Source organism: Linepithema humile, chromosome 5, assembly GCF_040581485.1.
Source record: "Linepithema humile isolate Giens D197 chromosome 5, Lhum_UNIL_v1.0, whole genome shotgun sequence".
NCBI lineage: Eukaryota > Metazoa > Arthropoda > Insecta > Hymenoptera > Formicidae > Linepithema > Linepithema humile.
The window spans coordinates 4,603,692-4,621,293 of record NC_090132.1 but is presented as its reverse complement, the minus strand read 5'-3'; the positions used below and the strand labels follow the sequence as shown (position 1 = coordinate 4,621,293).

The 17,602-nt window shown below is 40.5% G+C and overlaps 1 protein-coding gene across 6 annotated transcripts in view; it reads left to right on the top strand.

Annotated features, from left to right (window-relative positions):
• LOC105675445 (serine/threonine-protein phosphatase 4 regulatory subunit 1) overlaps positions 1–17,602 on the top strand; it is a 123,387-nt gene that overhangs the window by 13,570 nt on the left and 92,215 nt on the right. For 4 of the 6 annotated variants that reach the window (XM_067355608.1, XM_067355607.1, XM_012372607.2 and 1 more), the window contains one exon: positions 11,066–11,246. In XM_067355608.1, the coding sequence (XP_067211709.1) occupies positions 11,066–11,246 (181 nt within the window). Of the gene's footprint in view, positions 1–2,731; positions 3,502–8,713; positions 8,821–9,000; positions 9,184–11,065; positions 11,247–17,602 lie in introns of those variants that run through there. The other 2 variants (XM_067355609.1, XM_067355611.1) reach the window with 2 other exon arrangements.

Sequence of the window (17,602 nt, the reverse complement as noted above, 5' to 3'; positions counted from 1 at the left end):
TCTGTAAAAAATATTGGATATCGATGTATTTGCATTCGTAAAGATTTTTATAACCAGTAAAAATTTTGAATACAATTACTCTCTCAATATTTTATAGGATTTGATGATTACAAGTGTGGAATATAAAATATTTTAATTTTTTATGCACGTATATTTTCCACTTGCACTTAATCTTACTACAGTTCGTTAATCGTGAGGAATTACTTGCATATTAAAATTAGTGTGAAATTTTTTTTTTATATATTTATTAAAAAATTAAGATTACGCGACGGCATAGTTTTAACAATAATTAAAACGTTAAACCAAATCTCAGCGTGATCGCGATTGGTACCATCACACGTTATTATTATTGCTACATCTGATACAGTCCCTATGGTTAACCATTGTTACTGCACGTGATAATATATCCACGATCAATCATCGTCACGAAAGCAAAATACGGTCGTTCGGTAAGCGGACTCCCATTTGACGGAGCAACGAACGAATACGACGAAAAAAAAAAAAAAAAAAAAACGGGAACGGAAAAAGGCGGGATGGAGAATCGAACGAGGCAAACGTATGTAATCGTGACCGGCCGTACTTTCCTCATACTTTTCGCCCGCCGCCGCCGTCTCTTTCATCCGGTTCGTTTTCCTTTCCTCTCGCGCCCATCCAAGCAGTTCTCCATTTCGTTTGCTCGTTCTACGCCGCTTCTATCCGTTTCTCGCACGCTCCGCTATCCGGCGAACATTAACGGCGTAGAGCGTACGAGAGCGCCGTGCGCTCTCTCGTACGATGCAATCAATGAATGACGGCATAGTGCGGCACGCGCAGTGACCGTGATGACTTTTCTTATCTAACGTTCTCCTCTCTCTCTTTCTTCCTCTTTCCGTTCACCGCCGTCTTTCCGTTCTCGTAGTACGTTTTTTTTCTTTTACTTCATACGCACGCACGCACGCCCTCGCATTTTCGCGCTCCCTTGACTCCTTTCTCCCCCTCCTTCTGTCTCCTTCTGCATAACCCTCCCTACTTCCTTCGTCCGGTTCGCATTACTCGCAATGCGTATGCCGTCGAGTACAGAGCGAATGCAAGGAGGAAGTCTCGGCAGGGACGGCTCGATGAGTAACGCGTCCTGTCTGATCAGCGAAATCGGGTTTAGAGGTTTTCCGGGATATTCTCTTACAATAATATATGCGCAGACGACATATTGTTAACCTGCCGCGTGATAAAATAATAGATGCATTAACGATTTAAATAGATTGCTTAAAATTTTAAAGAAATATGTATTTCATGCTCGTTAAAGTAATTTGAAAATAGTTCATACATTATGGATATTTTATTTATGGATCTAGACAGTTATATTTAGAAAATTCTCTGCGGAACATAAACGTTCCAATATAAAAATTTACGATGCCACGATATTGGTAATTTTTTAATGCAGAATCTTTTATTTCAAGAACAGAACTTGCGAGAGAATGAAAAACATTGCGGAAAGTTTTAGAAAGAAAATTATACTATATTCACATAGAGAAAATTTCTGTTAGTATTATATTTATATATATTCTTTTTAATCACTCTTTTTCTTTCTCTCCGTTATTCTGGGAGATACATATAATTATTAATAAAACCTGTCTTTTGTTCTGTTCTGCACGAAATATAAAGCGTAAATGAGTTTGAAAATCGACTTTCAAAGGAAACGCTAAAATCGAATTTTTCGCGTGTTCTCCGACTTCACGTGCGACTTTTTTTTGACTAAATCGTCAGTGAATACAGAGTCAAAATTGTGGTAAATTTTTTGAAATGATCTTTCTTATCCCTTTACTCTTGAAACATCGCATCAGAAATTCATCCTGGAATTCAGGAATACGGAAAATGTATATCAGGAGTTCTACGTCGTCCTCTTCTTCGTCGTCGCCGTCGCCGTCGTCGTCGGTCGCAGCTATCGATCGGTCGCGGGCGTCGGCGTCGGTGCCGCTCGGTGGCGCCCCCGTCAGCTCAGGACGGCGGCGACGGCGCTCTGCGTCGCTGCCATCCGCCCCTGGGGGGCGGAGGGGGATGGAGGGGGAGTGCGGTGGGGGGCATCGACACGCAGAGAGCGATCGTGCCTTTGGTGGAGCCGGCAAGAACCCGGCGTGTACGTCGGGTCGCCACGTTAAAAGCGGATTTATTAGCCGGTAGGACCGCGTTCTTTTGTACCGTAAAATGTCCGCTTCGCCGTCTTTGTCGTCATCTTCGTCGCCGTCGTCATCGTCGTTGTCTGGTCGCGGAATGACGAGTCGCCGGAAGAGAGAGCAGGACCGAATCGCGAAAATCGGCAAAGTGCGCGCGAGAAGTGCGACGGTCGCGGGGATTGCCTCTTTTTTTTTCTCCTCACGCACCGGGACGGCGAAGGACGTGCGGTACGTGCGAGTTGCGAACCTCATCTTCGTCGAGTATACTCATCCTACTGCTGTACCGCGACTGGCATCCGCGAAGTGTTCGTGGAAATTTAGCCGACACGGCACTCATCATCGCCTTTGTGGTCGTTGTCGTCGTCATCGGGAGAACGTTCGAGGATAAGTGGAAAAGTGCCGTGTTGGGTAGGACACGGCGAGAATTCCGATGACGAATGATAGTGACGGGAGTACGCGTGATCCCGGCTGGAAATACCGGCTTTCACCGTCGCGTTGCGTATCGGGGGGGGGGGGGAAACGTGATGCAAAGCTCACAAACAACAATAAATTCCTCATCCACGACATTCCAAAGGATGTCCTCGAGGATCTTTTTATCACTGAATCGCGGAGCGAATCTCAAGATTACGGACGGCATTCGCCGAGGAAAATTTCGGTTCAGCATGGCTGACGCCGCGGCATCGTAGAGATGGATTCTTCTACTATATTAGTGCCAGCAATATTTCGGAGTGATCTGCTCGAAGAAAGCGGATATCTCGTTTTACGTTCTCACGAAGGCTTGCGCGGCACGGTGAAAAGCGACGAGATGTGTTTGACCGGCCCACGCATGGCCGTTTCGGCCAAATGATGTCGGAAAATGCCGGCCTCGGGAGCCCGTTCCAGCATCCGGTTTCTCCGACACCTTCCACCGCACCGGAGCACCGGATTTCATTATCGGACGGCTGGGAAAAGCGGCGGAACGAGTTTCTCGATGAATTTGCCGTCAACCATCAACAAGTTCGCCTCATTAGGGAACTGGGCCACCTTTGGAAGTAGATTTTAAATGTCATTGATCGCGCGACCTTCGATGGAATTTCGCGTACAGTTGCCGCGTCGCCGCTCCTCGCCGGCTAAAGTGAGATCGTTCGGCTGTCCTTCGGATTAAATGTGTGATCCTCGGTCGTGCGATGCGTGCGAATCGATTCGCGGAAAATGTGATGTGTGCGTGATTCCGAGTGCGCGCCCTTGTCGCGAAATACGACGTAGATATGTTTTATGGTGCTTCAGTCGCTCGCCGTTATGTGGATATACTCGAAGGAGCTCCTTCCACTGCTCTCGACGTGAAGCGACGCGAGGAGATAGTCCATTCGTAGTAAGACCTTTCGCTTTTACTTGGATATAGTTACGATAATTGCGACTGGGGGGCGATTCGTCGAACGGAACGCAATCTGATCTAGAATACACAATTGATCACTTGTTTCGCAGAAAAACAGTATTGATATTCGCAACCGAATAACTGGTATTCTTTTATGATACGATGCTAATCGATTATTTATCAAGCTGTGCATTCCACCACTATTGCTACAACTTGAAGACGTTGATAATCGAAATGGATTTATTGCAGGGCTGATTTCGTGAGGTTTTTACATTTTTTCACGATAAAAAAAATGTGTTATTGGTTTAGATTAGATAGTAGTGATAGAGCTAGTTTAGTTTAGATATGGTGAATTAGATTAGATACATTAGAAACTGAAAGACACGTATCTCTTGATACGAGGTTAAAAATCAGTCGGCGATGTAGTACTAAAAGAAAAAAATGCGTAGACCACCATCGTTCATTCATCATAAATTCATCTTCTTATTCATTATTAACCGTTTAATCTAATTAGCCAGTTTCTCTTTTCGCTCTACACTTACACGAGTTGATCTGATTGGCGAAAATACATTATGTAATTAGCGTGGCGAGATATCTCGCGGCTAAAGTCGGGCGTTACGAAACAGAAACATGCGTCGAATCGTCGTCGACGTTCGCTTCGCAGTCCCGGAGGGTCCATAATGGTTTGTTATTGATCTATCTCCGCGCGCCTTCCTTACACTTTTCTTCTTCCTTTCGTCCTTCGTCCTGCTGCCTTCGTCCATGCTGACGACGTTGGGTGGTACACGGGGGATCGGGAGGACGCGGTGGGAGAGCACGGCAGTCCCACGCAGGAATTCCGCGTACCCCGCGCACCGCGCGGATTCCTGAAGCTCTGAAAGAAAAAACACCCTCTTACCCCTATCTTTTTTTTTTTTTTTTTTTTTTCGAGAATCTCGCGAAAACTTTCTGGGAGAGAGAGAGAAAGAGAGGGAGAGAAAGAGAGAGAGCGAAAGAGAAAAGAGCCACTGTGAAATATTTCGTGGTCACAGAGCTCGATATGAAGAAGAATGTTTTTTTTATGAATTAAGCGAAGCTCCAACTCTTTTTGTTCGCAAATATTATTATAATATCTACAGTATTTTCAGACATTTTTAATTTGACGAAAAATTGCAGTTATTCGTTACATATTAGTATTACATATTATTTATGAACATAAATACAAGAAATTGACAAACTTGCTGACAAAAGAATCTGTCTAAGGTCTTTCAAGATATGATATATCGAATAATATGCATTACTTTTTACCGAATTCAATTTCTTGTATATACTTATTAAAAGTTTTTATTTTCACTTATATTTGAAGCTGTAATATCAGATTTTTTGTGATAATTACAGCAAATATTTGTGCGAGATCACTTTTACATCTTTTTCCTTTATTTTGGCATAAAATCAATGCATGTTATTTCGGATTTTCCCAGTCCGTTCCTTCCGCGGCGCAATATATTTTCTGCGTAAAAAATTGAGCATGTCTTTGGGAATGATATTAATATTGCATATATGTACATATGTATAGACTACTGTGAAATTCGATCAAGCAGAGCGTCGATGATTGACGTCACGACTCTACCGTTGGAATGCAATTAATATTGCATAAATGAAACCACCTCGCGAACTTGCATCAATTAGCACAATTCCTGTCGTCACAGCGCAATTTACTCGCGGAAAGTTTTACTTGCCGTGAGAAACATTTGGATACGTGTCGTCTAATATGTCGTTTCTTATTGATGTTTCTACATATCTTTGTGCGACTCGTAAAATATACGTCTCTTATAGTTAGTTAGTGTAAAGACTTTAAGTATCTAGTAGTATAACCAACGAGCTCTACGACGCCACGTGTGAATAAGTCATGCAGCGCCGCGATCTAAAAACCTTCTTTTCTAAATCGACGCAAGTCGACGCGAGCTCGTTGTCGATGACGACTCGCAGTCGTCGATATCCACGGGTGCAGCGGCAGACGCGACATTCATTGTATTATTTGCCGACGCAGCGAGAAAGAGAGACGCTACGTTACATCGTTTGAATAATAAATGTTTTTCCACCGGCACGGGCCACCGGCATCGATACCCACGTATGAGCTTGACTCAGTTTTCAGCGAAACGCAATATAAAATCAAACGTAAGGCATGCTGCTCGCGAGAAAAGACTTTCGCTCGCCAACTGTCCGTTCTTCCTTCAACCTATGATTATCCCGGACTTGATGTCCACCTGTCATTACGATACATTGTGGCGACACCCATCGAGTTCCGCGCACCGCTGCGGAAGGAAAATATTTACCGCGCACTTCCTGATTATATATCTTCTCGGATAATCACGAATCATGCGAGGAAGCAATGCCCATATTGTAACATAATGCCAAGCTACTTCTTTTCACTCTTTTAACAATTTCCCCGTAAATACGCTCGAATACTCGATCAGGTACGCACACTGTAATAACGTCGCAACATTTGGCATACCTAAAATTCAACGTAATTAACGAGAACTTAAATTTGTTTACGGACTTTATCTTTTCTAAATTCCGTATAAGCAGGAATTAAAACTAATATTAAAGCTACTATTATACTAAGTAAAATTCTGGCAAAGCCGCAAATTTGCATGCTGAAAATGATCTTTATTTTTATTAATATTAACGAAAGCGCGATTGTTGGAACAAGATGCGTTTTTCCGCATCAAACAGCTCGAAATCAAACTAGCTTTAATCTTTATATTGAAATAAATTATGAAAAACTTTTTTACGATACATTCACGAGAGTTTATTTTCTCGCACAATGCTCGGAAGTACAAGTCCGATCATCGCTCGCGTCGCATAACATGACAAGATCGTAATTAAAATGGTAATTACCAGTTCGATAAAATGCCATCTCCATTACAAAGCGGACGACTACGGAGAAAATATTAATCTATATCTTTGAGCGTTTCTACGTTTTATAAAAATAATGAAGGTGCTCGGCGGGATGGCTTCCTTTCGGACGCTGTTTCATTCGTAATAACTGTGGAATAAGAGGGCAGTAAAATTACTTTTCGTGAGACTGTCACGTTTGTCGGGCTCGCTTCTCCGTCTATTCCGTGCTTTGGTTATTACTAACGACGAATAGCAGTGACCGTATTAACCCTTCTTATGACAATTCATGGTACACGACATTTCGTAGACAATAATGTTCGGGGATGGTTATATTCGCCGTAATAACAACAGTAGTATTCACGACGATGGATACCAGGCTTAATGGAATTTTAAAATTCATATTCTCTATAATATATTAAATAACTAAATTACATTCATTTTATTACTATATCGTGCGAAAAGGTATAAAGAATTTAATTAAAATGGGTTTAATTATAATTATTAATTATTTACATTTGAATAACAAATTAAGTTGAATAGATATTTTTGTTTCATTATGCAATCTGTGTGTTGTGAAATTTACGGTGAACATGAATACTTATATTGACGACTCGTGACCGTGATAAAAGAAGTGATTTCTCTCGTAATTTCCGATATTAGCGGAAGTCACTATTTTGCGATTATAAGAACGTTTAAGCGAAAGCCCCATGTACTTGGGCGCCGAACGGCGAAGAAGGTGTCGTAGATCTCGGTGGTCGTGGAACTGGTCGTCGGTAGGCAGTCTGGATATATCGAGGCGCGAGAGAAGGGTCTTCCTCAGGTTCTTCGGCTTCGATCCAGACGGGGACGACCTCTCCCTCGCCGGAGGAAGGAAGGAAGGACGGACGGAAAGAACCGAGATAGAGGCGAGAGAGAAAGAGAGAGAGAGAGAGAGAGAGAGAGAGAGAGAGAGAGAGAGGGGGGGGGTGCACGCATGACCCTGAACCCAACCGCCGTGGCACCCAACCCCGGTACAGGGGTGCGAAGCCTCGGGAGAGAGAACTCGAGATAGAACGAACGAAGCAAGGGCGGAAGAGAGGAGACTACGACGAGCAAGGGGAGATATATCGTATATACGAAGAAGAGAGGAACGGAAGAGAGAGAGGGAGAGAGAGAGAAAGAGAAAGATAGAGACTCCACCGTGGAGAGAGAGTACAGTTCCCGAGATCAATACTCCCGCGTCTTGCGATCATTCATCTTGCCACGCCCCTCTGCTCTCTCCACACATTCCCCGTCTTTCTCGTTCCCTTTCGTTCATCCCCTTTTCCCTGTCGCTCTCTCTCTCCTCTTTCTCTCTCTCCTCTCTTTCTCTCTCTCTCTCTCTCTCTCTCTCCCTCTCTCTCTCTCGCTCTGTCTGTCTCTCGTCTCCCCTTTCCTCACCCTCTGCGTGCCGCGATCTTCATCCCTCTAGCAGCAGCACCCCTCACAGTCGTGGTCGCCGTCATTTGGCGCCCAATCGTGGCGCCTAATACGAATGGAGCAAAGGGGAGAGAACTTTCCGAAGGTCGCGGGAGAGAGGGAAATCTAGAGAGAGAACGTGATAGCGCACAAGGTGGTGGCTCCGGTTTCCTACGCGCTGACTATGCGCGGTTTCATGGGAAAATGACGATTTCTTAGACCCCTGCGCCAGATACTTGAACTTGTGTTAATTATTCGTGGATGACAATGCACGTCATTGCAAAGTAATACTATTTTAACCCTGCAATTAGCGTCAGAATCCATTAAACTTACAGCTAAAAACACGCCTGTCTGAGATCAGTTTATGTAACACTGAGGGGATTATTAATTTGAGGACATTCAGAAAAGATTGATAAAAATTTGGACAACAGAAAACGCAATCTATTATATTTAAATCCATTTTTAATACATTGTTTTTCCCAATCAAGAATGAATAGATATTGTTTGCAAAAAATAAATTTATTATATGCAGCATTAAATTATACATGTAATAAGTTTTAATTTTGCAATTGTGTATACACGTGCTATACATTTATATCGTAACACTAAAAAAATTCGATTACACAAGTGATACAGTTGTTAAATGGTAGCACAGATTGCCTGGTAAATCATGGTACATCCGAAAAAAATAATTCCTCGTGAAAGAACAATTAAAATATATGGAATAAATTCCTCTCGATTGAGTGTAGAGTTTTTCTGAAAAATAATTTGGAATATGAAGGTAACGTTTTGCGCGTATGTTTGACTGTTTATTGATATTTACGTTACACGCGTCTCTTGACCGTGGAAAATTTCATATGATATTTTGTTTACGTGACATTGCGTACTTATTAGGATACCGAGCATATCGTTTTCAGTTTATACTGAATCTTCCAAACGGAAAGACATAGGCATCTACAGAGATAGGTAAAATTCGGAAATTCTTCAAAACTGCTAACGGTAATTCATTTGCAATCAATTATTATTGCTTTCTAATTTCTCTTTTTCTCAGCGTACAAATCTCTTATATATTTATTTCTACAATAAAATAAACGTGTTACTTTTGGATTTTGGAAATTTTTCTGTTCGCAAACTACGCAATTAAAATTTATTTTGTATTTTTTACTTGTTTCTTTACAGGATATAGATGACATCTTCTTGTTATATGTATCACGATTTACTAAACATCTTACAAGATCATTGACAAAAGTACTTTATTCGATGAAATCCGATAATAGTGGATAAATAGATTAACTTAATAAAAAATAAGGCAAATGCTCAGAAAACTTATAATTACTCGTGTATGCAGCGGACAAAATATATGTGAGTATAAAATGCATTGTGCGCGTGATTTAAATGAATGTTTTAAGCCGGCCTCTATCTTTCGATCGGTAGTGTTCATTACATCGAGACAGTCAATATCTCGGAAAATATACCGTACGATGAAGATAGTCTCGAAGAGAGTGGATACTCGTTTTAGAAAATCCAATAGAGAACACGGTTTGTTCGATCAAGTTTTGCGATAATAGAGAACCTAGAATCGAATAGACAAAATTTCAGATGAGAAACCGATTTGCGATTTTTCGTCGGGTGTATTTACGTATTATACTTTTTTTTCGTTTACATTTTTTTCTCTTGTATTGAAGATTGACCGAAGCGAGTCATGTCGCTTTTGTTATGCCGTTTAAAGACACCACAGAAGGAAGACGTTACTTCAATTGCTATGTAAAAGTATAATAATTCGGTGGGATGCACGAAAAGTAAAATTATAAAGTACAAAGTAAAGTACAAAGTATAGTTATTAGTCATTTAGAACGTTTGTCTACATTGTGCAAAGATTAATGAAACCTACATAATTTTAAGGGAATTTATTCTTTGATGCTATAGATACGTAAATATATACTTTATGCCAGTTGTTGCGTTGCTATTGTAATACAGATATCATTTTCTTTTACGTTTATAGTATACGAAATATGAACTTATCAAAATTATTCTCAAATTGTGATTGACAAGTATTTCACTCATTGGCACATTACATTTTTTTACAAGATATTTTTCTTATATCATTAGCTTTATTCAAGATATGTGAGATACAAGCAGAATTTGGAAATAATCAAAGTCATATTTTACTTAAAAATTAATTGGATAATTATTTTATGCGCAGAGAAATAAATATTTATTATTTCTTTGTTATTAGCTTTGACAAAATAAGGAGTGCACTGTCGTTTAAAAATTGAACATTTGACGTCGCGTAAGAATTACTCTAATCACGAATTCACGTAATCAGTGACTGTATGCTATTCAATAACTGTTTATTGCATTTCTGTAAGCATAATGCAATAGAAAGTAGCCGAAAAAGAAAATCAATAGGAATCGATACTAAACAGGGACGTAAAGGGCGGTAAGGAAAATCAGATAGGGCATTGCGGAGCGGGCGAGATGGAGGATAGCGAGGAAAAGCGAAGATCTAAGTAGGGGCGAGCTCGTTCAAAGTCTCGGGGATGTCCGTAATATCTTCTCCTTTGAATCGTTTCCTCACTGCTATCGCACCACCTGTCGCTGCCATCGTACTCGTTACATTCGTCGACCGTACTTCCCGCCGCCGTGCCGGTGGCTTCACTCTTCGTGGCGGACAAAAAGAAATCGAATTACGGGCGGAAGGCGCGCGATTTGTCTACGATCGATTCGGTCATTCTTCCGAGGCCAGTGCGGACGATTTGTTACGACGTAGTTCTCTCGACAGATGATTTCACTACCTCGAGGAATTGTCGCAAAATCCGTACGCTTAGATATTTCAAGAAACGGGAGCGGTATAATTTCGTTTGTGAGTTTAACTTAGGATGCTATAAATAGGGGAGAAGGTGCTATATTGTCGCGTTTGCATTGTTGCGAGTAAGCATACAGATTATTTTCATGCATTCGCGACACAGAAATCTAAGATGCGCCATTTATTTTTGCATTCATGTTAATAACTCAGTTCTTAATTTGATAACGAATTTAAGGCGGTTAGTCTGTGCTGTTTAGTTTATTATATACAATGTTCTCAATGTTCTCAATATAACCAAGAAGATATTTGTAGATTTCCTTACAGATATTTAACATACTGCTGCTCCAAATCTCGCCAGTAATAATTTCTCGTTCATTTTTACTCGATAAGATATTTTACCACGCAATTTCACTAATTCTCAATATTTCGTATGTGCAGCAATGGAAGCGGAAGACGACGAAGAGGTCAACGACAGTAATGAGAAATCCGACGAATCCAGAACCGATGTTTGGGACGGTGTCGGGGGCGGGGGCGGGGGTGACGAAGGCGGAGGAGACGAACAGCTCTTCCAAATCAGCCGGCTGCAGCAACACGCCACCTCCGAGACGAGCTTCAACCGGTGAGTTGCTCATTTTTGTTGTCGTTGTCCTCCGAAAGTTCATCGTCTATATGTCATATATTTCTCTCGCTTTGGCAAAATCCTGTACGATATATACGGAAAAATGCAAGTGTTGGCCGTATAACTGAGCTAAGACAAATACACACACGGAACTACCTCTCAGCGATCGTGGTGTTCGCATGGAAAGACCCGAAGGTGCAACGACGTATGCGAGAGATCGCTGTCGATTAGTGGCAAAACGCATAGCGCAGATTTGCGCCAAAATGTCGCTATGCAGCACCTATATCTTTTCGCTTTGCCCGTTTATTATTTTGCGCTTCGCCGCGATCTTATTCAGCCTCACGATTATCGATTGTATGATTCACTCGATTCTATAATGATGAAGTAGCCTACGTGTGACGATATACAACTCGATGCTGCAGTAGTTAGTAGTTCTTTTCATGACTGAAGATATAAAAGAGTACAATTATATTTATAATATAATTACAGCGAGTGCAATTATGCGAAATAGGTGAACATTGATCCAAAATAATTCCATGCATAAGTAGATAGATTACTAGCAAAAAATCTGCAGAATTATTACATATTACATAGTATTAGTACGCAATATAATAATTTTATTTATCGAATTATTTAAATTAGTGAAACTTGTAAGTAGCACTTTTAAATAGTTCCTAAGGTTTTTGCAGATTATTCTATATATTTTTTTCTTAAAATTAATTAGAAAATACATCGATTAAAAAATACTTTTAAAACATATTTTACAATTCGCAATATTTTTCTACTAGTAGCAAGCTACATTTCCCAACGGTTTGCTCCATAGTGAATAAATGAAAACGAAGTGTAACAATCTCTTTGTAGGGGAACAAAATCAAACTCGATACTGAGAAATTGTTTTGTTCTTTTTCAAGTCTCAATGCCCAAGTGAGTTTAACGAACTTCCTTGATTGGAAACACTGTGTTTTCCTCGAAAATTTTCTCAAATGCTTATTTTTAATTTCGTACTTTGCCGTACTTACTCTTTCGCCCGACGGCAGCTCATATCGCGCGGACAGAACTCAGTCGACGTATTACCTACTACGAGAAGAAGAGGCTGCTATGTGCGATTCGGACGTTGCGAGCGCAGGCTGGCCAAATATACGCGGTGCGTCAGCGTCGCGGCGCGCGGCGTCGCGTCCTCCCTTCCTGCACCGTTTTCAACCGCCGGGCGCCTCGTTTGAGGTCAACGTCATCCGGCCTCTTTCGCTCTCTTTTCCGTACGCGCGACCGTCCCCCTTCCTTCTCTTTGCGGTATCCTTTATACCGTCCCTTCCCCTGTCTGTCTCTTTCCCTTTCTCGCTCCCTCGTTTTCTTCATTTGTCTTCGTTCTCTCGTTCAGAGCACTCGGATGCGTCTCGGATGAGCGAACTTTGAAGCAAGCATACGCGCGGTTATGCTCCTATATGCCCGCAGACACGAGGTCATCGAGGACGTTAGCATTGCAAAATTGAGAAGTTGACGTAAAGAAGGCTGCAGGTGTCAAAAATAAGAAGTCGCTTTTCTAAATCACATTTTTGTTAAAGGCATAAAAACGATATACGCTTCTCGTATTTGTTTCGCAAAAACAATCTTATAAATAGCATATTTTTTTCATCGGTCTTTTATATCGTTTTTTGCAGTGCTTTTTTTTTAGAAACAACCGATAAAAGAATGACTATTGCATTCGATATTGCAGAAGGTATAAGTTGGATGACAATATTTTTAATATAAAAGTAAATTTTAGATTAAATAATTTCTACCGTGTTTTAGCTTAAATCCTCGATTGCTTCACCGGCTAGATTATCGCGGGAAAAATCTCCATGATCTTATTAAAAATTCTTATTAAAAAGGAATTATTACGCGTAACTGCACGAGATATATAAATCTTCTACGGTAGATGGATTTTCGATTCGCCTCGCGGTTAAGTGGACCTAGGCAAAAAGCGGAAATAGCGTGCTGCCTGAGTCGCCAGTAAAACCGCGATTGCTTCTTTTGTAAATTGTCGATGCACGAGATCGTACTAAGAATTAGCATACACGATCGAATATAATCGAGCCTTTCGTGAACGGATCTGTAATATATTTGAAGAAATATCTGATTCCAGTTCATGCTGTTCAAAGTTTCATCTTAATCTCCCCCAACGTTTACAAAATTTAATAAACAAGTATATTATAGATTTTTTTTGTAGCATTTTCCGACATAAAATGAACGATTTATCTTTCTATTGATAGAAAGAAGATATTTCTCTTGAATTGCAGTTGCGTGTCGCTGCTTGCTCCAATACTGCGCAGCATGTAATTAAAGGCGTGTTTCGTAACCGCTCACGCGTTCTTCGACGGTTTCCGATTACCCACGCTTAGGGACAACGTACGCGAATTACGTGCTCACAGGACTCTACGTAGCTTTTGCCGGTGTAAACGAGCCCGGATGAACGTACGAGCCAAGACATTCTCGAGGAACAAAGAATATCGTGAACAAGATTGTGTATACGTTTTTTCTTTTTTTTTTTTCTTTCATATATCGTAGAACTCACGGTATTAAAATTACTTTCCCACGTAAAAAATTAATACATGGTAAAACGAGCTAATATTAAACTCCGTGGCGTACTCTCGCTTTATCCTGAAAACATTTTAGCGCGGAGGCAAAGGTCTTCCTGACATTTTGATCTTTATTCGCATCGCTTAACGTTAAACGCAATCGCTTGACTTTAATCCTGTGTTTACCTCGGATATACATATACATATATCAGGTGACAGGAATGAAATTCAGAATTTTACTCGGCTAAATTTTTCTCTAAATGTGCGACGTGGAATAGATTTTTTCTTCTTAAATACCGTGAATGCATCACACTACATTCGTCGAACCGCAACATGCGATGTCGGGAATCTGACGGTTGTCTATTCCGAGAAGCGAGAATCGTTGACGAGCAAGTGGAATCATCATCGGCGACCGTTCTAGGCGAGGCACTAATACTTTCGGCGTCGCGACGCAGTTCCGTGAAATGCGTGCGCGTCATGCGTGCATGGGAAATATTTCGGAATACCGAACGGGTTAGAGGGGCGCGACGACGAGCCGACACGACGGGTTTGTCCGGATGGGTACGCCATCAGTGTGTGTACGACACCGACCGGCAGACGAAACAAAATACTGCTAAAATTAATCCGGGCCTTAGGTCACGTCTGCAAGGAGTCTAGACGACGACGAGGACGACGCGACTCGCCGCCGAAAGTGGACCGAAGCGTGTGGGCGCAATACTTTAACGAGTTCTGGTATTTCGACACGTTTCCGACTTCCTGCTATGTTCCCCCGTGCACCGTCGTCTGCGCCTACCTTTCCGATATATTTATCGCAACGTTGTCTCCTCCTTTCCTTTCCATCAAGAGTGTCGCTTGTCTGGAGAACGGACAATAAATTGGAGAATTGTCTTTCTCATTGAAAGAATTAGGAGATTTTAAGTCAGCAAATTTTCATGATTTTGACATTATTATTTGGTTGTTTTATATGGAATATTATTTTTACATTAACGATCTTTTGGATGTGATTTGGAGAAAAAAATGTATGTAATCGTAAAAAAATTTTTATTAATGTTTTTCATGTTTCTTGGAATAAAAAGAATCGGTTTTATAATGGCATTTCGATCAAATGTGGAAAGTTAAAGGTAGAAAGATTAAAGTTAAAAATATATTGCGACATTTCATATGCAGTGATCAAATATTATTCTCGCATCCTAATTTCGGTCTTTCTCTTATCCTCTGACCTTTCAAATAATACGTTTTTTTACACAATTTTATTTTAATGGCACCATTAGAGGTGAAGCGAAACTTATTTCCGCCCTTCAGTTGTTGAAATTCAATACTTCGCCAGAGAGCTTTAGAGTCTCATCCCCTATGAATCCATAAGTTACGTAAAAGTCACTTATGTAAATTTAATCGACGGGGCACTCTTTATTTATTAAACTTTTTGTCCATATCCATTAATCAGTTTACGAAGCCTTATGTTGAAGTAATTTCTCCATAAAATTGTTCTAAATCGATATATCAAGAAACACTGCCGCACTTTATCCGCCGTTACAAAGCCACTGTTACAAAGCCGAATTTTAATTTTATTACAAGCGGTCGTAGCCACGTACGCCACGAAAGTCCTTTATCACGGATTATAAACCCTCTAACGTGCATGCCATGAATTCGATTTGCGCTGTTAGTGAGCCAGAAGCAACGAAATTTGGTTCGACGATGACTGAGCGATCCCGGTCGTCGAATATTTGCCATGTCGTGCTTCTGTTGCCGCTGTGGAGATAGATAATACGGACATTGTTCAGTGTGAACACAGCTTTCGGCCAGATGGCACGATTTTCCGATCGTTACTCCGCTTTTTTTCGCCCGCTGCTAATCGTTCGTTCCTGTTTTTCATTGGCAAAATTGTTATCCGATAAGAGATGGAGAATTTATTAATATACGTAATTTATTTATTTGTTTATTATATTATTATTTGAGATCTGCTTTATTATGATGGAAATACGATTAATTTTATAGAAAAGGCGAAAACAAAAATATAAAACGCGAATATTATCTACAGCTCTTAAGAAGTCGTTTTGTTATTTGTGCAATTTCACTGCTTATTATTTATAATATTGGGATCTAACTTTTATGAAGCAAAACTAACCATTTAGCTGTCGCTTAGATATAGGGTGTCTGTAATAATTGTAAATCAATATTAGATTAATATTTTAGCATGTTTATGGGCGCGATTTTGCTTCGATAAAATTTTAACTCGCTTTTAAGGACAGAGATTCGGGAGGTTACGACTTAGTAACGTCACCTTTAATGGCGGCACGATTGCATGATATTGCGCGAAGTAAAGCAACGAAACGGAGTTTATTGGTCGATGCGAATTTTTTGACACAGTAAACGTTACGTACTATATCAATATGTTGCATGCACAAATAAGACATATTTACCGTGGACTATGATGCGTGGCAATTTGCCAATAACGCATGTCTACAGCAGAAAATGTCACATAACTGCGAAGGATTGTTTTTTCAGAAATCGCAGTTAGAAAAAGGAAAAGATTTATTTTAGATTATTGAAAAATTCATTGAAAAATGAGAAAAATATAGATAAAAATTACATATAAAGATTAGAAAATAATAGTTTATGCCGACATTACGAAGCGCCAGTATTATCCGTAATTATTCCTATTCAAAGGACCTCAAAAGAAATCGTAAAACCAACCAAGGCACGCGCCCTAGGGCCATCTGCCGATCTTGCTCTTCCTGGTCGTCGTTTCGCTTTACCTTCCTAGCCACGTTCTTATGTTCGTGCGTTTGCTTCTATTCGGAGGCGTAACCATCGCACGTTAATAACACGAAACTGTCGCGAGACGAGCAACGTCGTTCAATATGAGGATATATCCTTACATCTGCCACGGAAAATAATCATTAAGAGCCCCTTGCCTCATTAGCGGTGTCGCGATAACGCAGAAAACGCAAGCTGGTAAACTTTTAATAATATACTCGTCCTCGTAGATTATTACTCGCTCGCGTATTGCTCGATCTGCGTCCTTCCGTGGAAATTTTAACACATACGTTTACGCGCACGTTTAACTCTTATTCAGGCTAGTTACTTTTTCAACGAGTTTCATCCATGTTTTATTTAGAAAATGTAAAACTGTTATATGTTCTAAAATTATGTAGAATCTTATAAAACTAGAAATTTATTTCAACGAGAAATTTAGATTTCTTAAAACTTGAAACCTTTATTAAATTTTTAATATAATGTTTACTAAAAATATCTTGCTTCAAAATATAGACGAATCTTTAAATGTTACCACATTTTTTATTTTACGTGACCTGAATACCGCGAGGGTTACCGCGAAGTCGCGTTGTAAAATGTCGCGTTTCAACGGCAAAGTCTTAAAAAAAATGCCCGCGACGACTTCTTCGATGTGACGCACTAAGGAGGGTTTAAGAGATCGACGAGGCTAACGAAGAGGAAGCTGCGACGAGGGTAGCGCCAACGGAAACAGCTACGAAAACAGTCGCGTCACCGGCAGCAGCCGGCTTTAGGTCTTTGCTCTCTCGTGCAAGTTCTCGCTTTGTGTCTGTCCCGTTCGTCTCCACTGCCGGCAGGGCCGGGTGTTTTTTCAAATGTCGATTAAAACATTCGTGCTTCATAACAAGGAAATTACCTACATTCACGCTAACGGCAACGAATGGAACAAACAAATTTATCGAGACGTGAATATTGCTTTTGCACAAATAAAATAACAAATTCTTTGTTTGTCGTGTCACCGTATTTTGAATGCATTAAGTACTGCGACGATTACTCGTTTTAATATTT